General features: G+C 42.6%; 1 protein-coding gene across 3 annotated transcripts in view; it reads right to left on the reverse strand.

Moving 5' to 3' along the window:
- Nucleotides 1-25,935, reverse strand: part of LOC117965600 (calmodulin-regulated spectrin-associated protein 3-like) — an 87,967-nt gene extending 62,032 nt beyond the window's left edge. The window contains exon 1 of one of the 3 annotated variants that reach the window (XM_059008307.1): nt 25,395-25,935. In XM_059008307.1, the coding sequence (XP_058864290.1) occupies nt 25,395-25,527 (133 nt within the window). In that variant the 5' untranslated portion in view covers nt 25,528-25,935. The remainder of the gene's footprint in view (nt 1-25,394) is intronic. The other 2 variants (XM_059008308.1, XM_059008309.1) reach the window with 2 other exon arrangements.
- Between the last annotated feature and the right edge of the window lie 297 nt (nt 25,936-26,232).

Raw genomic sequence — 26,232 nt, forward strand, 5'->3', positions numbered from 1 at the left:
CAGAACTGTGAGAAGAAGTTGCACAACCAAAATGATAATGATAGAAAAATAAATAATGAATCAGTGGCAGAACCCAATGTCCTGGTTTCATGACCTTCACACTGTTATGTAAACAGGAGGGAGCAGTTTGATCATTGTTTTGAGTGCTTTTAGTCTCCAACTACAGTAAAACCTGTCTAATCCACCCTTCTACAAACCGGCATTCTGTAGAATTCAGCAGGATTCTTGGGTTCTGACCAAATCGCTATTGAAATGAATAGAGCGCTACCCTCTACAATCCAGAACCTGTCTATTATGGAATTACGCATGATTCTTAAATCGTGTCTGTCTGAAAACCATGACTATAAATATGACTTTTCTAAGATTAAAACAAAAACAAAAGTAAGATGTTGTATATCCAGCCGACACCTTTCTGAATTGTGTAATTGTTGAACAGTAAATAAAATGTCCACACAGTGAGCGAGCTCGTGATAGAAACGCTGAGCTCATCAGAAAAGCTGAAAGTCTACCAAAAAAAAAAGAGCCAAGCGAAATATTCAAAAATCACACGACAAACCAAAAAGATGCCCGTAAAAGCAACAGCAAGAAAACCTGAATCCGCATGCAGGTACAGTACGAGCAAGTGAAGGTCTTTCTGTGGGAATGGTGTAAACAGGCTCCTGCTAATAACAGGTACAGATTTTGTTGAGGTATTGTTGTGTTTATTATACTGTATGTACAGTAATATATAGTATATATTAATATATATATGAGCGCCCAAGATGGCGAGCCACAGTTCACTGCCCTAGTCCAGCCTCCAGCATGTCGATTGCATCAGGGCGCTGCTCACTTGACAGGTGTGGCATATTGTTTTGTTTCTGTGATTTTCTTTACGGCTTTTATTCAAGCTTGCAATTCAACAGCTGAAAATCACTCCATATCCAGTATCCAATCAACTGTCTCACTAATTAGGTGATTAAGTGCATATGCTTCAGTCATAGTCACTCAAGCGTGTCATGGTCAAGGATGAATGATCGAGTGATTAAAAAAAACCCAAAACATTTCGTCAATGTCCCTCATTTACATAGCTTATTTTTTTCATAAATAAATGTATTATAATAGTGAGAAGTTTCTTTTGATGCTCGGTATATATAGCTTTGGAAAAAATTAACAGACCACTGCATAATTATCAGTTTCTCTGGTTTTACTATTTATAGGTATGTGTTTGGGTAAAATGAACATTTTTGTTTTATTCTATAAACTACTGACAACATTTCTCCCAAATTCCAAATAAAAATATTATCATTTAGAGCATTTATTTGCAGAAAATGACAACTAGTCAAAATAACAAAAAAGATGCAGTGTTGTCAGACCTCGAATAATGCAAAGAAAATAAGTTCATATTCATTTTTAAACAACACAATACTAATGTTTTAACTTAGGAAGTTTTCAGACCCCTGACCAATTCTCTCATATTACTGAATTACAAATGGTATATTGAAATTTCGTTCTGTTTGAAATTTTATTTTAAAACACTGAAACTCAAAATCAATTATTGTAAGGTGACATTAGTTTTATGTTGGGAAATATTTTTAAGAAAAATAAAAAACTGAAATATCTTGCTTGCATAAGTATTCAACCCCTGTGTTGTGGAAGCTCCCAGTTTACACCGATGAAAGAAATTACTCTAACGAGGACACAATTACCTTACCATTGGCCTCCACCTGTGAACCATTAAAGTTGCTGTCACATTTTCTGGATAAAAACCCCACTGTTGAAGGATCATTGGTCAGGCTGTGAATCTGAAGGAAAATGAAGACCAAAGAGCATTCTACAGAAGTTAGAGATAAAGTAATACAAATGCATAGATTAGGGTACAAAATAATATTCAAGTGTTTGGATATCCCAGTGAGCACAGTTGGATCAACAATCAGGAAGTGGAAGCTGTATACCACCACCCAGGCAAAGCCAAGAAAAGGCCGTCCACTCAGCGTTCAAACAAGAAGGCACAGAGAGGCCAACAATCACTTTGAAGGAGTTCAGTGGCTGGGAGTGAAGTAATGGTGCACCAGTCAACCATATCAAGAGCTCTGCATAACACTGGCCTGTATGGGAGGGTGGCAAGAAAGAAGCCTTTACTCAAAAAGTACCATCTGAAAGCATGTCTGGAGTTTGCCAGAAAGCATGAGAGTGACCCAGCTGCGATGTGGGAAAAAGTTTTGTAGTCAGATGAGACCAAGATAGAGCTTTTTGGCCAAAACTCAAAGCGCTATGTGTGGCGCAAACCTAACACTGCCCATGCCTCAAGACACACCATCCCTACAGTGAAGTATGGTGGTGGCAGCATCATGCTGTGGGGATGCTTCTCATCAGCAGGGACTGGGCATCTTGTTAAAATTGAAGGTAGAATGGATGGAGCAAAATACAGGGAAATACTGCAAGAGAACCTGCTTCAGTCCGCTAAAAAACTGAAGCTTGGGAGGAAATTCACCTTTCAGCAGGACAATGATCCCAAGCACAAGGCCAAAGCAACATTGGAGTGGCTCAAGAACAAAAAGTTGAATTTCCTACAGTGGCCCAGTCAAAGTCCTGATCTCAATCCCATTGAGAATCTGTGGCACTATTTGAAAATTGCGGTCCACAAGTGTCGTCCAACCAACCTGAACAACCTGGAGCAAATCTGCCAAGAAGAATGGGCCAAAATCACTCCAACACTGTGTGCAAAGCTGGTACATACTTATCCCAAAAGACTTAAAGCTGTTATTGCAGCGAAAGGTGGCTCTACCAAATATTAATGTGTGGGGGTTGAATACAAGCAAGATATTTCAGTTTTTTATTTTTCTTAAAAATATTTCCCAACATAAAACCAATGTCACCTTACAATAATTGATTTTGAGTTTCAGTGTTTTAAAATAAAATATCAAACAGAACGAATTTCAATGTACCATTTGTAATTCAGTAATATGAGAGAATTGGTCAGAGGTCTGAATACTTTTGCAAGGCACTGTATATATATATATTTTTGTAAGCGTTTCTATAGGTTTGTACCTTTTCGTTTCTAGGTACAGTATTAGATTTTTTACAGTGACTCTGTAATCCGACACAGTTTTCCTGTCCCAGGCGACTCCGGATTGGACAGGTTGTCCTGCAGTTAGTTTAGCCTTGCCCTGCTGTGAAACAGGGCTGTGTCCGGAAGTGTGGCTGCACTCCCGTGTCACACCCAGCAGGACTGTCAGGGTTCGTTTGCCCCTCCTGCTGAGTCAGGACTCAAACCTGCTCCTCCGGCTCTGCAGCGAGGCTGCCCTGTCACTGGCCATGCCCGCTTCACAATGCCAACACAACAGCAGGGCAGTCGAGGGGAAGCGCGGGTACACCAGCTTACACACTCCTCATCTAGGGAGTGCAGCGTTTACACACTCCTCATCTAGGGACTACAGCGTTTACACACTCCTCATCTAGGGACTGCAGCGTTTACACACTCCTCATCTAGGGACTGCAGCGTTTACACACTCCTCATCTAGGGACTACAGCGTTTACACACTCCTCATCTAGGGACTACAGCGTTTACACACTCCTCATCTAGGGACTACAGCGTTTACACACTCCTCATCTAGGGACTACAGCGTTTACACACTCCTCATCTAGGGACTACAGCGTTTACACACTCCTCATCTAGGGACTACAGCGTTTACCCACTCCTCATCTAGGGACTGCAGCGTTTACACACTCCTCATCTAGGGAGTGCAGCGTTTACACACTCCTCATCTAGGGAGTGCAGCGTTTACACACTCCTCATCTAGGGAGTGCAGCGTTTACACACTCCTCATCTAGGGACTACAGCGTTTACACACTCCTCATCTAGGGACTGCAGCGTTTACACACTCCTCATCTAGGGACTGCAGCGTTTACACACTCCTCATCTAGAGAGTGCAGCGTTTACACACTCCTCATCTAGGGAGTGCAGCTTTTACACACTCCTCACCTAGGGAGTGCAGCGTTTACACACTCCTCATCTAGGGAGTGCAGCGTTTACACACTCCTCATCTAGGGAGTGCAGCGTTTACACACTCCTCATCTAGGGAGTGCAGCGTTTACACACTCCTCATCTAGGGAGTGCAGCGTTTACACACTCCTCATCTAGGGACTGCAGCGTTTACACACTCCTCATCTAGGGACTGCAGCGTTTACACACTCCTCATCTAGGGACTGCAGCGTTTACACACTCCTCATCTAGGGACTGCAGCGTTTACACACTCCTCATCTAGAGAGTGCAGCGTTTACACACTCCTCATCTAGGGAGTGCAGCGTTTACACATTCCTCATCAAGGGAGTGCAGCGTTTACACACTCCTCATCTAGGGACTGCAGCGTTTACACACTCCTCATCTAGGGACTGCAGCGTTTACACACTCCTCATCTAGGGACTACAGCGTTTACACACTCCTCATCTAGGGACTGCAGCGTTTACACACTCCTCATCTAGGGACTGCAGCGTTTACACACTCCTCATCTAGGGACTGCAGCGTTTACACTAGGGCTGCTACGATTAAATTGGAAAATGATTTTTCGATTGATTCGATTCTTCATTATATACAGAGATATAAATACTGGATAATCTATTCAAGAATTACATTTTTGTAACATGCATAGTTAATAACATTATTTAAGTTTATCAACGAAAACGCAGTGAACGTCCTGCCTTGCAAGTTACAGTATTTCTGCCACAGACAAGCAGTGGGCGTGCTCTTCTTTTCCTGCTCGTGTTAACTAGCATCCTGGCAAACAGCCTGTAAATAAAGTGTGTACATTGAAGAAAACTGATTGTATATAGATTGCGCTTCTTTGGAGTTTCAAAATTAACTGTTATATAAAATTAATATTTAACAAAACATTTAAAAATTGAATAAATAAACAATCAGTGATGTTAAACGCAATTTTGGAGTAACGATCAGCTTGACCTATAGCAGATATGCATGTTGTGGTAAGTAAATCCATTTATTATTATTATTATTATTATTATTATTATTATTATTATTATTGTTTTAGGCAGGGATTCACAGATAGTGAAGGTTACAGTATTAACAAGATGCAATGCGTGACGCTGCAGCTGTCACTGATTCAAATTAAAAAGAGACGCTTTTCAGAAACTCTTGTCTAGTTTAAATTGACTACATTCCAAAGTACTGTACTCTATTTGGAATACATATTTTAGTAGCACCCTGTATTATGATAAACTTGCTTTAGGCTTGTTGCGAATGTTGTTGTGTTTTGTTTTTTTCTCCCGTAGCGAGGAATAGATTTTTACTGAGGCAAAAATCAAATTATCTAAAATAAACCTGCATATCCTGTTCATGACTCCTGGAGAGTATTAATGCAAACTGCATAACAATATAAGTCGTTAACTCTTTTTACCCAGTGACCCGCCTTGGATGATGTTTGAAATTTCATGACGCATATTTTTTTAGACAAATCTCCCAGCAGAAAACAACACCAACCTAAAATGACTCTCTTCACACTGTTAGAAATATGTGATATTAAAAGGACAAGAAGAATAGCACTTCATTCATAAATATGAATCAGTAGATGGGTTTATACCTTCATTGACAGACATGCGTTTGGCTCACTGCTACTTAAGTTAATGCTGAGACTGGTGACACTGATGCTACAGCTGGAACTGGCAAGACTGGCGCTGCCATTGCTGGGACTGGTGCTGCCACTGCTGGGACTGGCAAGTGGTGCTGACACTGCTGGGACTGGTAAGACTGGTGTTGACACTGCTGGGACTGGCAAGTGGTGCTGACACTGCTGACACTGGTAAGACTGGTGCTGACACTGCTTGGACTGGCCCTGCCCATGCTGGGACTGGTGCTACCATTGTTGGGACTGGCAAGTGGTGCTGACACTGCTGGGACTGGTAAGACTGGTGCTGACACTGCTTGGACTGGTGCTGCCACTGCTGGGACTGGTAAGACTGGTGCTGCCACTGCTGGGACTGGTAAGACTGGTGCTGCCACTGCTGGGACTGGTAAGACTGGTGCTGCCACTGCTGGGACTGGTAAGACTGGTGCTGCCACTGCTGGGACTGGTAAGACTGGTGCTGACACTGCTGGGACTGGTACTGCTAATTTCTAAATAGAATTACCTCCAATTCTTCTAACCCTTGGCAAATACAATACATGAAAAGTACTAAAAACGAACAGCTATGAATCGTTATATCGGGGGAGGGGGAAGGCGTTGACATTGCGCAAGAAAAACACCGATTTATGAAAACGTATCGCCACTAAACATCACATTGCACAGAACTGTCCGCAGAAAAACAATATTAATAGAAGAAATACAATCACTAAACATTCGTACCCAGAGCTGGCTTCTTCCAAAAGAAATGCATTACAGATTGGCTCGGCTGCCTCAATGTATGCTACGCCCCTGCCAAGGTATAATTACCCCTCGCATTAATCACGTCGGGGGGCGGGGGGGTGGAGGGGGGCGGAGGGGGAGGAATGGAGCGAAAATGCATGTGGGCGATAAAATCATCGATATCTATTTGAACGATTATATTTTGTGTGCCCAAATAAACGATTGCTATTTAGAGGCTTAACTGACTTAGTTTAGACACTTCTCATCTACGGAATACAGCATTTACACACCTCATCTTGGGACTACATAAGAACATAAGAAAGGTTACAGACGAGAGGAGGCCATTCAGCCCATCTTGCTCGTTTGGTTGTTAGTAGCTTATTGATCCCAGAATCTCATCAAGCAGCTTCTTGAAGGATCCCAGGGTGTCAGCTTCAACAACATTACTGGGGAGTTGGTTCCAGGCTCCCACAATTCTGTGTAAAAAAAGTGCCTCCTATTTTCTGTATTCAATGCCCCTTTATCTAATCTCCATTTGTGACCACTTGTTTCTTTTTTCAGGTCAAAAAAAGTCCCCTACCCTTTAGGATTTTGAATGCTTGAATCAGATCACTGCATAGTCTTCTTTGGTCAAGACTGCATAAGACATGCCTTTTAAACCGAGGATAATTCTGGTTGCACTCTTTCTAGAGCAACAATAGGATAATTCTGGTTGCACTCTTTCTAGAGCAACAATATCCTTTTTGTAACGAGGTGACTAAAACCGAACACAATATTCTAGATGAGGTCTTACTAATGCATTGTAAAGTTTTAACATTACTTCCCTCGATTTAAATTCAACACTTCTCACAATATATCCGAGCATTTTGATGGTCTTTTCTATAGCATTGTCTTTTTTATACATTTCTGAGTCAACATAAACTCCTAGGTCTTTCTCATAGATTCCTTCTTCAATTTCAGTGTCTCCTATATGATATTTATAATGGACATTTTTATTGCCTGTGTGCAGTACCTTACAGCTTCCAATATTAAATGTCATTTGCCATGTGTCTGCCCAGTTCTGAATGCTGTCTAGATCATTTTGAATGACCTTTGCTGCTGCAACAGTGTTTGCCACTCCTCCTGTTTTTGTGTCATCTGCAAATTTAACAAGCTTGCTTAGTATACCAGAATCTAAATCATTAATGTAGATTAGGAATAGCAGAGGACCTAATACTGATCCCTGTGGTACACCACTGGTTACCTTGCTCCATTTTGAGGTTTCTCCTCTAATCAGTACTTTCTGTTTTCTACATGTTAACCACTCCCTAATCCATGTGCATGCATTTCCTTGAATCCCTACTGCGTTCAGTTTGAGAATTAATCTTTTATGCGGGACTTTGTCAAAATCTTTCTGGAAATCTAAATAAACCATGTCGTATGCTTTGCAATTATCCATTGTCGATGTTGCATCCTCAAAAGGTTACTTAGACAGGATCTCCCTTTCCTAAACCATGCACACTGTCTCCCAGGATAGTGTTACCATATAGGTAATTTTCCATTTTGGATCTTATTATAGTTTCCATAAGTTTACATATAATAGAAGTCAGGCTCATTGGTCTGTAGTTAACTGGTTCGGTTTTGTCTCCCTACAGCGCTTACACACTCCTCATCTAGGGAATACAGTGTTTACTGGCTCCTGCTCTCCTGTGATAAGCAAATCCTGGCTATTCCAAGGGTTAAAGACAAGGCATATTCCAATGTATTTAACAATGGGCAAAATCTCTTCCAACAATTGACATGCGCGTAATCAGCTTGGCATCTCTGCACAACCTTAGTGCTTACCATGCCACTGCCCGGCCTGGAACACCAGTAAGGGTGCGATCTCCAGTCCAGGGCAGGCTTGAGGCACAGAGACTGAACTGCTCCCTCCCTGCCTCCCTCACCCCTTAAGAGAAAGGGTGCTCCCTCCAGTCCAGGGCAGGCTTGAGAGATAGAGGCTGCTATCCTTGCTCCATGTATAACTCGACAGAGCTGCTTTTCCCTTCTCAGGTCTCCAGCAGTGCTACTAATGCATCAGAACCTTATAGCATGAGCACGAAAACTCCCCTCCCAAAAACGAGGTTCATTACCCTGAATTACAGTACTGTACCTTACCAGCAGAGCAAGTGAAATGGGACGAATTGAACACAGATTAACTAACCTTGTGCTTGAAATAAGACTCTCTGGTTAACATAATGTTTATATTACAGTGTCGGTTAATCTTTAGCAAATAACACATCCTGGACAAAACAAAAAAAAAGGGGGGGAGGCTAAAAAAACAATTTCACAGTAATAATTAGTGCAAGGGCAAATATTTAAACAAACACTGCTTGAAATGTATTCGCTGCCAAAAAATGACCGTGTTAGCATTCCTTTTGACTAACAAAGATGCAAATAAAACCAATGCATTAGTGCCATCAGAAATAAACAACACCACCCACGCTCCTTTCTTGAACAGGTCATTTGACGGGATACTGGGTTTATTTCCTCAGCCAATTCAAAATTAAATAATATTTGCTTTTAAATTTTGAAAGAATATTCTACCCTGAGAAGCGTGTGTTTCTCCCAGCACGAACAAGAATGAGAACAATAAAACAAGAGGAGAACGTCTGGGAGCAGGGTGTGCGGGACTGTCCAGCCCTGCACCGTGTCTCACCTCCTCTCTCACACAGCGCATTGGGATTGCTGTGTCTATTGTTCTGGAGCACGGAGGGGGCATGTCTGCCTGTCTGTGTCTCTGTGCGAGACGAGACTGAACCATGTACAGGGCGGGGGGCTCACTGCAGTACATGAGGCCCACACAGAGCAGCACTGTGATTCATCGATCGATCATTGTTTAATTGAGGCTCGCAAAATAAGCCATCGCGATCAATAATTGGTTTCCTTGGTGCATTTCTACTGGGATTTGGGACCGCTAATGAATTTCAGTATTATAGCTTTTTATCGTTATAAAAAAAGTTAAGGTCAGTAGTGATGGGGACACAAAGAAGGAAACAGGCTGTGAAAGGAAATGGAGCGCCCCGATTCTCCACTGAACGCACATGAACGGCCCCTTGCTCGTTGTTTTCCATTCGGTCAGTCGTAGCAGGTGTATCTGGTGGCAGTCACTGAAGGTATTCTCCTTCAGCAATACAACACAGCAGTTTCACCCAATCCAAGTTTTACTACAAGCTTGACAGGTAATAAGCTCAGGTGTGTCTAATTAAAAGTAAAACTATAGTAAAACCCGGAATGGATCCAACTGCTATGCAATAGGATTTTTGTTTCAATCCCTGCAATACCTGCTGCACTGGGGCTGTCAGGGAAATGGCAGTCCCCTGCGGCTCATCTGGGGGAGCCCTGCCCAGGTTTCCAGGAATTAAAGGGTTAGCCCGTTTTGTCTGTGCCGAGGCCAACCAAGGAAGTGAAAGCTGGCCGGGCGTTGTGAATGCTGCATTTGTTTCCTCTCTCGATAAACAACTATGCACCTGAGAACTGACCTGATTCACTCAAACGCACACACCTGCCTTTGTCTGATCTCTCCCTCTTCTCTCACCAATGAAAAAGTGGCCTGGTTTTGAAAAACAGCAGTCCCAGGAAGAAAGAGCCCCCAGCCCCAGCGCTTCCTGGTATCTCACAATCACGTTACACTACAATACAATACAGTTCACTGAATGCACTTACTACAAAGCTGTCCTGGCTTTTAGACCAAACAACCTATTCCAACAACCAGCGTGTCCTTAAAGAGCCAGTCAATCACAAACACACCTGGACTAGGCTGCAAGTGCAATAAAGTATTCTAGGCGAGGTCTCAGGAGGGATTACACAGCACTGTCAGCTCGTGTGTGTAAGGGTGCCATGTGCGGCGTCACGCCTTGAACATGAACGAGTTTAGCAATCAGTCACATGCTGCTGAGACATGGCCACACAGGCACAGACACAACAACACAGACACCCAGACACACTGTCACAACACACAGACACTTACTTCACAGTCACAGATGCACAGACACAACACACACACACACACACACTGTCACAACACCGCACAGACAATCAAGTTTCACATGGAGAGACCACAGGGGAGTGGAGGAGTGGAGAGCTGTGTTGATTGCAGCTTCACGCTGTCCTATTAAACTGTCTCCGTCAAAGGCTGGACTGCGATTTCTTTTAACCCTTGGCAGCCAGCAACAAACTCTTTCCTCTCCACACACACACACACACACACACACACACACGGTTTACATACAGGAAACCTACAAGACTGGATATGCTGTTCTGTATGCAGCGTAAACACACACAGGCTTATTGAGTGCTGGGAAGAACTGGTTTTAGAACAAAAAAATGAAACGAACATTCTTTCATTTGGAATAAGGTGGAAAACAAAAGTATATTTCTTACCACATTACAGTAAAAATAATAATCCTAGTATTTTGCGAAGCACAAACCGTCTGTCCGATTATTCGGGTCGTGCTCTTCTCAGGTGCTGACAATCAGGCGAGTGTCATTGATGTTGATTGGACTAATTACCATTATAAGTGAAAAAAAAGTGAAGAAACAGCTGCTTGGGTTTGTGCCGATTGCTGCTTTTCTTTGACTCTGTGGAGCACAGCGATCCACACAAACCCAAGCAGCTGCTTCTTCACTTAGCTCACTCAGAATGGGAAGTCAGCCCAATTGACACAAAGGGCCTCACCTGCAGAGAGCGCAATCCGAATAATCGGCTCATGCAGCCCTGCAGGTACCCATCCAATTACACATTCCACCAATGAGAGAACGTGTGCAGCACAATGCAGAATGTGTGTGTTAACTTCAGACGCTCTAGCATTGGTTTCCTTTGCAGGGTGTCTATTTGATACAGTCATGTTTGAACTGTATGAACGAATACAAACATGATCATTTTTGCCAGCCAATTAATTTCAAGCACTGTTTGTTCCAATGATCTTGTCCCAGCACTAGCTGTTGTGGTCTCAATATACACAATAAATATAATATATATTTTATGCAGTAATAGATTAGAATCGAATAGAATAGAATACTGGCATAATAAATGTCTTGTATATTTCGAAGTGTTCCTGGCTACCTCTAATCAGCTTGAGTGTATTTCTCCCACACTCTTCGCTGTGTCAGTCTGTGATTCTTTACAAAGAGTGCAAGAGAAAGTCCACTCTCAGCTTGAAGACGTATAAACATATTACAAGTCCTGAAATCCAAATAAAAAAACAGACAAAACCCAGATACTAATGTACTTGAATCACTTTCTATTGAACCTGCTGTAGTTTAAACGTTTCGAGATCTGCACTCTCAGTGAAATTATAAGTGTAGCTGCTGTGAATACCATTCATAAAACATGTAAATGATCTGAAATGGACCTGCAACACGAACACTCTGCCGTACGTTTGCAAGTCATGTTATTTCGTGCGGTTCTTGTTTATTTCCCATCATTTGTTTTCCCCAGAATAGTCTCATCCTGGTATTAGCACAGGGACAGCGCCGCTATTATCTGAACCTCGGCTGTATCAGCATTGCTATCTGGAAGCACCGGACGGCTTTGCATACGGATTTGCATTCAACCCTTGTATACATTCTTTCTATTTTTTTTTTTTTTTTACATTTATTTCAACAGCATGAAGTGCATGAAGATTAAAAATGAGAAAAAAAAAAAGGGTCTCGGAGGGGGAAGCCCACTGGCTCTCTTATTCCCCTTTCTCTCCTGGCCTCCTTACAGCAAAATATATGATAGTATTTATGAAGTATAGTAGTAATAGAGTGTTCTAGAAGGGTCAGGCGTTCCAGAAGAGTCGGGCGTTCTAGAATGGTCAGCCGTGGGGTTTGAAAAAACCAGGCAACACAAAGCACAGGCAAAGACTGGTTTGGGTTAAGTTCCTGCTACCCTATTAACAGAAGGAATACAGGCAGCCCATCTACAGTGGCAGGGGAAGTTGTACTAAAAGGCTACTAATGTAATCGCCAGTCAACCATACTTCTATGGGAATCTGGGTGTATACCTTTGTTTCAATTTCGGTTGCATGGCACCTATTACATACTACTTATCCCAAATTTTTGGTACTACACTGTGTACTCCAGGTACTGGGTGCACGCTAGTCCAGCATCTCAACCACTGTACAAAAGAGCCGGGCTCTTTCATCTAGACCAGAGATGAACGAAGAAAAAGAAAATTAGAATAATTGAATTTTACAAACAATTAAATTTAATGTTTTTTTGGTTGTTGTTGCTGTTCTTTTTATTTATTTTTTATTATTATTCTGTGCTATCAGCAAGCACGCCATAGTGTCTGCCAAGTGTCTTAAGGATTCCTATGCTGTGTCATCCTGGGTTGCTAAACTTTGTAAGCCCCCCAATAGCCGAGAATCTGGTTTTGCCATTTAGGCCTCTCGACTATCAGATGGAAATTGTGACACTTTTCCCACATTTTCAGATTTCGTTCAGGATTGTGGTGGCACTGGGGACTACGATGATCTGAAAGCTCCCATTGTTGAACGCGTGACGGGGCTGAAACAGTTCAGCGACTACTTCCAAGAAGATTGCAGCTCACTTGCCTGGGTTTGTGATTCGTTCGTCACTTTTGTCGGTTCAACCAGTCTTTCAGGAGAGGTGGAAGAACAGCTAATTGAACTGAAATGCAACAACAGATTGAAACATTTTGGCACCTGTTCTCTCCCACATTTCTGGCTCTGAGTTGCACAGAATTCCTGAGCTCTCACGGAGTGCTCCTCCCTTTTGCTTCGACATACCTGTGCAAAGCTGAGTTTTCCAAACTTACAGCATTGAAGATGAAGGACAGAAATGGGCTCCAAGTAGAAGACGACCTGCGACTCCCTTTCAAACATGGAGCCTTGCATTGATCTGCTTTACAGGACCAGACAAGCTCAAATCTCCCACTGACTGGCATCAGCAGCCCTAATGCAGGCAAGGTGGGTTTTTATAGTACTACTAAACTTGATTTTTGTATTTTTGAAAAATCACATTAGCAACGCTGGGTAGCCATAACCTATACATTCATACGTGGGGGGATCCAATTAAAAAAATATTGCTTAGGTGGGGCGTGATTAAAAAAAGGTTGGAGGGTCTCTCAAGTGGCGCAGCCGGTAAAGGCGCTCCGCGTGGAGTGCAGGATGCGCTCTATAGTCTGGACATAGCGAGTTCAAGTCCAGGCTATTCCACAGCCGACCGTGGACGGGAGCTCCCAGGGGGCAGCACACAATTGGCTGAGTGTCGCCTGAGGGGAGGGAGGTTTAGGTCGGCCAGGGTGTCCTCGGCTCACCGCGCATGAGCGACCCCTGTAGCTCGAGAGCTGCGTTGTCCTCCGACACCGTAGCTCTTGGGTGGCTGCATGGTGAGTCCACAGTGTGAAAAAAAGCGGTCTGCTGACGGCACACGCTTCGGAGGACAGCGTGTGTTCGTCTTCGCCCTCCCAAGTCAGCGCAGGGGTGGTAGCGGTGAGCTGAGCCTAAAAATAATTGGCCATTCCATATTGGGAGAAAAAATTTAAAATAATTGGCAACGACTAAATTTATAGAAAGGTTGGGAACCCCTGATCTAGACAGTCCCAGAAAACCAAGCTACAAGTAGGGAACGAGATACGTCAGCGACTATACAGAAAAGCACAACCTGTACATTGCATAGCAAAGCTCACGGATACAATTCCCAGGGCTTAAGAGTAATCAAAGATATCGCCCTGACCAAGAACAAGAACCAGAACCCTCTTAATCCCTTGCCTTGGCTCCTCTCCACCAGGGGAATTAGACATGCAGGAGGACTGGAGCATGCAGGCTCACAACAACACAGAAGACAGAGCAAGGGCAGGGGCGAAAATTCAGACAGAAAAAAAAAATAAACAGTGCTTCTCTTTGCAGTCCTCTTGTCAGGAGAGACAGGGTCAACTCTACAGATCAGCTTACAAATAAAGGTGTGTCAGTAACACACAGCGCCAAATGCGGCTGGAATTTCGTACATTATTGGGACCCCCAAAATTTCCTCTGGGAGCTTCAGTTCTGGACCCTCAATGGGAAAACATTGTGGAGAGCCCTGCTGCTGCAGCAACACACTGGACACCTTCTATATAAACCATCAACCAGGGCATCTAGCAGCTAGGAATGGGAGATTCTGATCCGATTCAATTTCCTAAACGTTAGGATTAAACACACTCAAAGCGTAGAAACTGGAAACATACTGGGAATGTTTGTAACCAATCAGAGAAGAGCTTCATTAGAGAGCTGTTCTGATCAGGGATCCTAGGAATCTGTTTGCTGTTGAATAACTCTTGCTCTTATTGTATTACTTGTATTGTAACACTTGAAATGTATTTGCTTACGATTGTAAGTCGCCCTGGATAAGGGCGTCTGCTAAGAAATAAATAATAATAATAATAATAATAATAATAATAATAATAATAATAATAATAATAATAATAACACAGATTTTCTATGTTTTCTGTTTCTATGTTGGAGAGTTTTTAATTTTACACTTGAGGCTTTTTTTGTTGGTTTGATAACCACATCAATACACTCATCATATATAATCATCAACACAGGCAATTTTGCTTTAAAATTTACATAAACATACTTGTTCAATAAAACTGCTTCTGGTGTACAGAGGTGAAGGCTGAACGAGGCGCACTGTCACATTCATGCTGAAATGTAGCTGCAGTTTACTTCAGTATCCAGTGAGTTTTTACTACTCAACAAGCTGTTTAAAGATGCCAAATACGATAAAAAAAAATCACCCCTAAAGATCGGGCCAAGGAGTTTGGCAATAGCCATCCAGGTGACAAGGATCTGGGTTGCTTGCTACTACCTTTCTAGAAGTTCCTCACAGTAAAACCATAGCAAAGTGTAATAATGCACAGTGAAAGAATGGTAAAGCATAGGGAAGCACTGTAAAAGGACAGAAAAGCATATTTAAAAAAAAAAAAGAAACACACACACACCATGGTACTATGGTATAAACATGGGAGAAACATGGGGGGGAAACTGCAAAATTACTGTGCAGATCTGCCCATGTGTCTTGTATTTCACACCCCCGAGCAGGAGACGGTTCCGGTGTGCCCCAGCTCATCATGCCCTGGGACTGCATTGTGACTCAAGCTCAGAGAGTAATTCTGCAGTAAACACTCCCAGCTCCTGATCAAGCCCTCTTTAAACAGTTTGCTTTTCCTCTTCAGTCTTTCAGTCAGGGCACTGCTGACAGCAGGGTCAAAGGTCAGGGTACTTTTCCAGGTGGCCTGCTGGGACATTTGGAATGCTGGAAGAGCCCAGGCGTTTCCTAGGCAACAGGAACGTTCCTGGACATTTTCAGCGAGCAACACAAAACAGCCGCGGCACAATTTCCTAGTTGAGGGTTACAGTACCAGCACAGCACTGCTCTGCACTGCACTGGGAAAGACCAGATCTATACAGTGTATTACACCAGCGCTGGGACAAATATTCCATTACTGAACAAACAAACACACACTGCTTGAAATGGATTGGAAGGCAATTAAATGACTGTGTTCGTATTGGTTCACATAACAAAATGTATAAAAACGACTGCATCAAAAAGATATGCAAAGGAAACCACTCCATCGATGACTTCTGAAATAGATCACACATTGTGTTGTACAGAGGAGCGTTTAACTCTCCTTCCTTTCACAGGCAATTTGATGAGGTGCCAGAAACGATCATCAACTTGACCTAGTTTCTTATAGAATTCTGATGGGAGCATTCGGAAGTTCTGGAGGATTCTAGTTCCTTATAGAATTCTGATGGGAGCGTTCTTAAGTTCTGGAGGATTCTAGTTCCTTATAGAATTCTGATGGGAGCATTCTGAAGTTCTGGAGGATTCTAGTTCCTTATAGAATTCTGATGGGAGCGTTCTTAAGTTCTGGAGGATTCTAGTTCCTTATAGAATTCTGATGGGAGCGTTCTTAAGTTCTGGAGGATTCTATTTCCTTATAGAATTCTGATGGGAGCATTCGAAAGTTCTGGAGGTTTTCTCAAAATGGAGAAAGATGGACGGTAATCAAAATACTACATATTTACACGGCAATGGGTATATTTCACGGAAATTGTGAAATCTGTAAAAAAAAAAAAAAAATTAATAATAATAATAATAATAATAATAATAATACAGCTTTAACTATGGTCTGATAGCAGCTAGACAACTGGGCGATTAACCTACATCACAGGAAGTTAATAGGTACCAGGAAGCTCTTGTCAATCTCTAGTGCAGTGTTAAATAAACCAAGAAAAGAGGAGCAGGTGATGATGTCACTAGTATGACTAAGCCATGACTATCACTGCCAGTAATTACACTGCTTTTAAAAAGATACCTCGACCACAACACACTCAAAGTCAGAGCATCTGAACTACAGCTTTAAGAAAGTCGAGTTAGACAAAGGTTTTGATAGAACATGGATGGGAATAAGACTCCCATTGGATACTGCAGTCGTTTAATCCACTGCTGGTTTCACTAGGAGTTTAAGACCACACACCTGAGCACGTTACCTATACTATACACTGAGGCTAATCAAGTTTGTATGTGAAACTTCTATGCAACAGTCTTATTTCCACCCCTGTAGAAGGCTTATCCATGCTTGGAATGTCACTGAGGAAGACTTCTGGTTGAAACATTTGTCTGCTTGACCTTGAAGACAGCTGTGTGGCACTGTACCGAGATGCATTCACACTGGAACACACAAACACAAAGCAGGATAGCTGTGTGGCACTGTACCGAGATGCATTCACACTGGAACACACAAACACAAAGCAGGATAGCTGTGTGGCACTGTACCGAGATGCATTCACACTGGAACACACAAACACAAAGCAGGATAGCTGTGTGGCACTGTACCGAGATGCATTCACACTGGAACACACAAACACAAAGCAGGATAGCTGTGTGGCACTGTACCGAGATGCATTCACACTGGAACACACAAACACAAAGCAGGATAGCTGTGTGGCACTGTACTGAGATGCATTCACACTGGAACACACAAACACAAAGCAGGATAGCTGTGTAGCACTGTGCTGAGATGCATTCACACTGGAACACACAAACACAAAGCAGGATAGCTGTGTGGCACTGTGCGGAGATGCATTCACACTGGAACACACAAACACAAAGCAGGATAGCTGTGTGGCACTGTGCCGAGATGCATTCACACTGGAACACACAAACACAAAGCAGGATAGCTGTGTGGCACTGTACCGAGATGCATTCACACTGGAACACACAAACACAAAGCAGGATAGCTGTGTGGCACTGTGCTGAGATGCATTCACACTGGAACACACAAACACAAAGCAGGATAGCTGTGTGGCACTGTACTGAGATGCATTCACACTGGAACACACAAACACAAAGCAGGATAGCTGTGTGGCACTGTGCTGAGATGCATTCACACTGGAACACACAAACACAAAGCAGGATAGCTGTGTGGCACTGTACCGAGATGCATTCACACTGGAACACACAAACACAAAGCAGGATAGCTGTGTGGCACTGTGCTGAGATGCATTCACACTGGAACACACAAACACAAAGCAGGATAGCTGTGTGGCACTGTACTGAGATGCATTCACACTGGAACACACAAACACAAAGCAGGATAGCTGTGTGGCACTGTGCTGAGATGCATTCACACTGGAACACACAAACACAAAGCAGGATAGCTGTGTGGCACTGTACCGAGATGCATTCACACTGGAACACACAAACACAAAGCAGGATAGCTGTGTGGCACTGTGCCGAGATGCATTCACACTGGAACACACAAACACAAAGCAGGATAGCTGTGTGGCACTGTACCGAGATGCATTCACACTGGAACACACAAACACAAAGCAGGATAGCTGTGTGGCACTGTGCCGAGATGCATTCACACTGGAACACACAAACACAAAGCAGGATAGCTGTGTAGCACTGTGCTGAGATGCATTCACACTGGAACACACAAACACAAAGCAGGATAGCTGTGTGGCACTGTACTGAGATGCATTCACAAGCACTGTCGCAATCACACACGGTGTGGCAAGTACAGGCATGTCTGCCATTGCTTAGGGACTCCATATGGCTTCACAGCGACAATTTGGGACAGGTCAGCAGGTTTTTAACACATAACCCCAATGCACTCTGGTACTTGTAGTCCCGCTTACAATTCAGAAGCAATGCTTCCGATTTAACAGGGTTATCTCAATATACGCTCACTCCCTTCTCCCTCCCCCTCTCTCTCTCCCTTTCTCCCTCCCCCTCTCTCTCTCCCTCTCTCCCTCTCCCTCGCTCTCTCTCATCAAATGTGATTCTGCTGGCTAGTGGAATTTTCCCAGTCAATCACCTCTAAAATCACCCCGGCATCCACACAGCAGGAGCAGCCGACGAGTCCAGCTCGAGGAGACAGGGTCAGTAAGTCATTTACATAAAGAACATCAACCCACACAGACACACAGGAGAACACGCTTTCGTCATCAACCATTAGCATACTGCCCAGTCAGAACAATACATGACTGCAACAGCAATAGAACCTACCATAGTACATTATGGGCTGCCATCTAAAAAACACATCCCCAAAACACACAGTACAGTACTTCAAGATTTTCAAAAACTCAGACAGCTCTTTCCTAGTCAAACGTCTTGTCGACTTCTTTCATAAGAACATAAGAAAAAGTCATCCTATAGTGATTCTATTAAAGGTTGTACACATTTCGTTTTGGCGGTCACTTGTGGGCAAAATCCGCATCTTACAGACCCTTGTCCATGCTGCGTAAAATGAACAGCCATTTTTGTAATGGCTTGCCTGTGCTCCGAAGAGGCGTGCCTGTGCTGCAATCCAAGGCAGCCTGGTTCAGTTTTGCTTTATTTTTTTTTTTTGTTGTTGTCTTAAAGCTGACGGGTTGCTGCAGTTGCTTCTGGGAAGTTTGCTCTGTTCCCAAGCAAAGACAGAGAAGGTGTCCTTGGAAAAAAAAGAGGAACAATGGAGAGGGAGGAACAGAGCAAGAGAGAGAGACTGAGAAAGAGAGAAAGAGACACAGAGAGACAGCGAGAGCGAGACCCCGAAAGCCTGAGACCGAACGGCTCCTCTCCACTGATTTGTATTACTTCTGCATTGCACACAAGCATGCATGTTTCACTATGTCAGTGGCACCTCGAGCTCCATTCCAGTCCAGCTCTTTATTCCAAGCGGGGCATAAAATTGGTGACTTGAACCTGCTGAGAGTCAATTAACTAATTAAGACCTGACTGGAGCAAAGTCAAGGGCCAGAGTTGTGCAGCACAGCTCTGTGTTTATAGGAATGGAAATAAGACTCTCCCATTGCATAGCAGTTTGATCCATTCCTGGTTTTACTATGAGTTTAATTACACACACCTGAGCTTGTTATCTATACATTGCAGCTAATCAAGCTAGTATTAAAACCTGGAATGGGTGAAACTGCTACGCAACAGTAGTGTTATTTCCATCCCTGGTTTCTATCAGTCATGTCACACCTACTGCCACAAGTAATCATTTCATAAACATTTTATGATGGTTTATTTCTTGGGCACAAGCACAGAGCAGGCATCTCTGGTCTCACAATACAGGTAGCCCTGCTTATATTGCAGAAAGATAAACAGGACACATGATGGTGCTGGGTGACTTTGTGACTATATTCCCTTGCCTGTCCTCTATAGATTCAGGGCCTCAGGAGCTTAACTGGGATTGCCCATTAAAGTTAACAGCTGATTCCCATTACAAAAGACCTCCGTTCCTTTGCCCCTTTGTTCCTGCGAACTCACTTCCTGTGCAATACATGTAGGTCAGATTTTAAGTCACACAGATCTGCAAGAAAATGACAAATTGTGCCAAACTGGCATCTGCATTGCAGTGTGGAAGATGAATCTATTAGCCTATCTGCACTGCCTAAAATAATGTGTGATGAACACGCCTTGAAAACATTCAGGATACACTGTACCAGGGAGGATCCCTGGTGCTCGCTGGTAACTAGACTTCACGCCCAGAACAGCAGAGCCAAAAACAGCGTGGGCTGTGTTGGAAAGTCTGACAGGTGTCCAGGGATAGTCCAGTACCTGCGACAGGGGTTATGAGTCACTGAAGAGACAATCCCGTTACACCCTGGGCCACCCTGGAAAGAAATGCAGGACTGCTGTAAAACACCAAGTGTGCCAGCGATAGGTTCTTAAAGAGCCACAGAAACAATGCATACATTGCTAACAAAAAAACAACAGCCATCCACTGGACTGTGCTGCTGTAAATCATTACACAGTACACACAGTACACACATGCAAAACACACATGTAAACTGGAAATACAGACAGACACAGACCATATCCTGTTCAGATTCATTTAAAAATGCCATTTAATATGGCTGGCAAGGGGACTGTGCTGAGAAGGGCCAAATGGCCTTAACGGCCAGTGAAATACTTCAAGATAGACAGCATGGGGGGGGGGGGCGGAGCGAGAGAGAGTGTCCACAGCCCTGGCACACAGCGGAAACAGCTCCTCATCTTTACAGACACTGGAAGATCTCATCTGCGCTCTGTTCCAGTCCTGAGCTCACAGCTCAATGGTTCCTAGCGCTGCAAACCTACCTTAATGACCTGTATTCACACGAGACCCTGCACTGTGTGCACAGCAACATTGCAGTACATTGGAAAAAGATACAGCAAACTGGACATCAGCTTAATGGAGCAGGGAACTCAGTATAAAAAAGGCTGCCGCTGCTTGCAGAGGGTGTGTGTGCGCGTATGTGTGTGTGCGCGTGCGTCCGTGTGTATGTGTGTGTGTGTGTATGCGTATGTGTCACAGTGTGTGTGTGTGTGTGTGTATATAAAGTGATTTAGCTATAACCTTGTTAACGCTAGCAAACCAAGGCACGGCATTCTTCCTGCACAAGAGAAGCCATTCTACTGCACTGTTCATTTTAATTGAAGTCCTGTGGGTTGACACATAATTCTTTGTCTACATTGACTTCAACCTTCACTGTGAAGACTGAGAGCAGAGCAACCCTGGGATTACCCTTAACATACATCAACAAATATTACAAAAGTGTTTTGTAAGATTCAGCCCAAAGAAACAGGTTGTATGAGATCATACCGATGACATCATAGTGCTTACGCAACTGCACAGAGTTACACAATCCCCTAGAGGTGGGCCATGGTCCTGCCTGCTCTGTGGACATCATTAAACACACAGGGACAGAGGATGGTCATCAGACTGATCTGTCTAACTCTTATTCTCAACCATTTAACTCATGTGCACTGTCATGCAAGGCTTACATTTACCGGTGGACACTTCCATTAACATTGGGTACATAAGAATGGAAGAAAAAGTGGCCCATCAAGGCTCACCCTCCCTAGCACACCATTCACCCCCACTAGTCAATCAAGACCAGTCTTTGTAGTTTCCTTTGATCTCCACTGAATCTCAATACAACTGGAGCGCTGTGTATCACCAGACTGCCTCCTGGGAGCTTACCCTATACTTTGTTGTAGGAAGCGAGTTCAGGCATTGTGTCTACCAGCACCAGGAAAGTCTTAAACTGCTCTTATCCAGACATAAAGGTCATGGGAACAACAGCACCTTCTGTTTCTCCTTTTTTTCACTGACAACTTACAAGCCAACCCCCCCTCCGGTATTCAGGGATGGTTATGAGACTCTCATTGCATAGCAGTGCGGTCCACTTCTGGTTTTACTAAGAGTTTAATAAGATGCACCTATGCTTGTTACCTATAGACTGTGGCTAATCAAGCTCGTAGTAAAACCTGGAACGAGTGAAACTGCTATGCAATAGGAGTCTTATTTCCATCCCCGGTGTTTAAAGATAGCTTGACATACATGCAATGTGGAGTAGTGGTTAGGGCTCTGGACTCTTGACCGGAGGGTCGTGGGTTCAATCCCGGGGGGGGATACTGCTGCTGTACCCTTGAGCAAGGTACTTTACCTAGATTGTTCCAGTAAAAACCCAACTGTATAAATGGGTAATTGTATGTAAAAAAAAAATAATTTAATTGTATGTAAAAATAATGTGATATCTTGTAACAATTGTAAGTCGCCCTGGATAAGGGCGTCTGCTAAGAAATAAATAATAATAATAATAATAATAATAATAATAATAATAATAATAGATAATAATGCAGTTGAACTCTGTGCTTGAACAGCAGCACAGCAAGTTGCTCGTTGTTTCACAGGTTTTGGGTTGCTGCTGTTCTCGCGGCTCTGGAACTGAAAGGGTTAGCTGCTGTTGTGCAGTCATGTGACCTCACACAGTACAGTATGTATAATATTTGCATAGTATTATTTTTACAGGGCTAGGAGCTCAGGAAGGAGAAACTCTATTGTGCGGACAGGCAGATCCTGTGATGTCATAATGGGTTATATTCACAAAGATTCTACTCATCACAAGATATTTAAAGACTGTTTCGATTGACATTTTCAGTAACTTTACTAGAAGATCACCCATGGACTGCTGAATCACTGCAGTGTCTCGTACTAACAATAAACGGAAATGGGCACAGATATACGTATATCGTATTGATCCTGGGACAAATGTTCTGTATGAGAAGGAAAAAATAAACCATGTTAGTGTGCGTTCATTTAACACAATGTATAAATGACACATCAATGAGGTCTGAAATAAATAACATTCTATTCCACAGAACAGCGTCTCTCCTTTCTCCAAGAAGTCATTTCATGGGATACTTGGTTTATTGTACTCCAGAGAAACAGGTGTGTCTTATTCAACTGATAGTTAAACCAGGAATGGATCAAACTGCTATGCAGTGGGAGTCTTATTTCCATCCCTTATTCAAACATGAAAAACTAGTGTTTTATAGTTATAGACGAATGTAAAATTAGTGTTAAACTATTTTAGAAAAATGGGTCAACGGCTAACATGCCATGGGGAGATATGTGACCCAATAAAAATCTAATTAAATTTAAAGTAGGGAAAAAAATTAGATGCAACTACTAAGGATAAGTTTGTTGAATTCCGATTGAAGTTTTCCCAAAAACATAAGAGATTAGATTGTACTTGTCTGATTACAGGCCTGTGCCCAGATGCAGTCCAGGAGCCCATGACTCCTCTAACGCCAGCAAACAGCTGGACTTTTTAATTGACAGCACTGGTGTGCAGTGAAGTGGATATGCTGCTGTACTGGTGCTGCACTGCTTCTCCCACAGCAATGCTGTACAGCGTTATCAAAAAAAACCTTTCTTTATAGTCACATACTCAGCGCAGGACAAAGGGGCACATTGTTCAGAGTGGCAGCTTCTGCACTTCTAGTGCGTTGCAAGCTGGCTCATTCTTTACAGGAATGTCAAGCAGCCACACCTGAGCTCATTAGAATTCTCTAAAGGTCGCTGGCTCACGAAGCTTCCGCTTATCTGTGATGTCATTAATATGTTATCGTCGAGCTAGCAAGGGTGTCCATGTTATATATATATATAGACGACACGTATCCCAGTATACCATACTGAAAAACTAAGGTTATTACTGTAGACAACACAACCGCAAGCCTACACCAGCCACTCACTAACAGTTACGATGCTTTACACCTCCGCGCTGAAATTAACCATATGAAGATACTGTACTGAATTGACTATACCGCAACAACAAGAAAACATTGATTTTTGTTGCTAATTTACAAGTAGGATTTTGTAATCGTACTCGGGTATGTGTTTACTTTTCAAGAGCAATTTCATAACTCGCTTTTTCTGAACTAATCAAAGTAATATTCGCTTCATGCTGAATTGCAGGTGGTTACGAAGGTTATACTGTAAATGGAGACTGACGTGTTTATCGTGTTTAACCTCACTGTCCAAACTTCCTTTACAGGTGGAACTTGCAAGACCGATTCAGGACGTGGGATGCAGGTACGCTGTGCTCCTATTGGTCCGTTCAAAAGTGTGCATTATGAGTCATCGAGGTGTATGCAAGACCCAAATCACTAGTATACAACAAGGTGGTGTGATGTGCTTGGACAATGTATCATCTTAACAATAATCATAATCCAACAACAATTAATCCAGACTGTATACACCGCTAGTATTAGTGGAATTATTTCGCTTTTTAAATATCATTATAGCATTTCACCCGTTTATTTTTACTTATTATTACTGGAACTAATGATGTAATAAGATTGTTACTGATTTCAAAACTGTTCGTGCAACAGTTAGACTTAAAACGATGAATCAGTATAGAGAAAAGGAACAATTAGAATAATATAAAACAGAAAAAGTCTAAAAGCTGCCATACAACGGCGGTTGAGGTTTCGTTTAATGGATGCAGTAGTCAGTGACAGGTAGATATATACACAGATATGCTTCCCATTATGTATGTCCTGTCAAATGACGTCATATTGCTTTATTATGTGGGGAGCAGTAATGAAATACACAATTACAGTAACAATTCATAAGATTATGAAACCCAGTTAACCTAGCCTTTGAAATGATGATGCCGCTTCCGTCACTCGCACCGTTTGTTGAAAAAACAAAAACACAGAATCGTGTATTTCCTTTCGTTCCCAATATTGATAATTCTATTGTACGCCTCTCCGGCGTCTCATCCGCATATTCCATACAACTGCATAAAGTGACAATTAAATAAACGGAAATGGTAACCAATAATTTATATATATATATATATATTATATATATATATATATATATATATTATATATATTATATATATATATATATATATATATATATATATATATATATATATATATATATATAATCTCAAAATAAGGGCGTGCGTCCTAATCTTTTCTTACAGGCAGGCATACTGTATTGCTAGCAGTAGCACCACGTCATTAATGAAACTCGGCCACATTATTAGAAAATGACATCACAGAGACACTGCTTTATAATATTATTAAACCGGGCTAGGAATCAAACATTAATACACGGATTAAAACTAACATGGAAAATGCAGCGACACATCCCCTTCAATGAGCCACATTCACATAAGTCATTTCAAATGACACAAAACAATCCCCTACGGAGCTACAGCAACGCAGCTCCACTCACCGCATACAAAATAATCATTCAAAAACACGTACCTGCTGCACCGTAAGATTTAGCCAACAGCCAGGCTAAACTGGCGCATATTTTAGCCCGGGTAAAATCGTACTGATCCAAAGGCTTGATCTCCGGTACCATGTATGTCTTTCTCATTGCATTCACATCCACCATAGCAAAAAAAAAAAAAAAAACAACAAAAAACGGGTTTTCGTATTGCAAGTCAACCAAACAGCTGTGCTTTCATTCCTGTCAGCTGGTACAGGAGAGCCAAGGGAAGCGCTTGGGGTATCGGTATATATACCAAATATTTATACAAAAAAAAAAAAAGTCCTTGTCAAGAAGTTGAGCCAGGTTTGTAGATCGGAGGTCTTATTATTTGAAGCATGTCTCCAGCACGCCCATGTTTTCTCTCATGCCGGGTTGTATTATGTATGCCCTGGGTCAATTCAGACTGCTGTTCCCGATTCAGGTGCTTGCGAGCCGTCACGACACGTGATCACCTCCTAGCCAATCCCGGTCTTTAGTTAGAGGAGGGCGGGGCCGTCCCGAACAATGGCATCTTATCCTGCAGGTGCACGGATACAGCCAGTAGCTGCGCGTACACGATAGGGTTTATCGCGGTAGCAGGTGTAATACAGGTATTTCTAGTCTTACTCTCACAGCCTTACTGGTTGTTGCTAGAAATTACTGCACGAAACGCATACGTACCTTATAAAACTGTCCTACAGTAAAATCACAGCAACGTGTAATAAATGATAGGAAAAGCATGCTAATGCATTTTACAAACGGCAAACCATGGGAAAGGCATGGGATAACTGCAAGAACACCGTGGTAATCTTTTATAAGGGTAGATACACGGCGTTTAAATAAAGTGTA

This window comes from Acipenser ruthenus, chromosome 36 (assembly GCF_902713425.1).
Source record: "Acipenser ruthenus chromosome 36, fAciRut3.2 maternal haplotype, whole genome shotgun sequence".
NCBI classification, from domain to species: Eukaryota; Metazoa; Chordata; class Actinopteri; order Acipenseriformes; family Acipenseridae; genus Acipenser; species Acipenser ruthenus.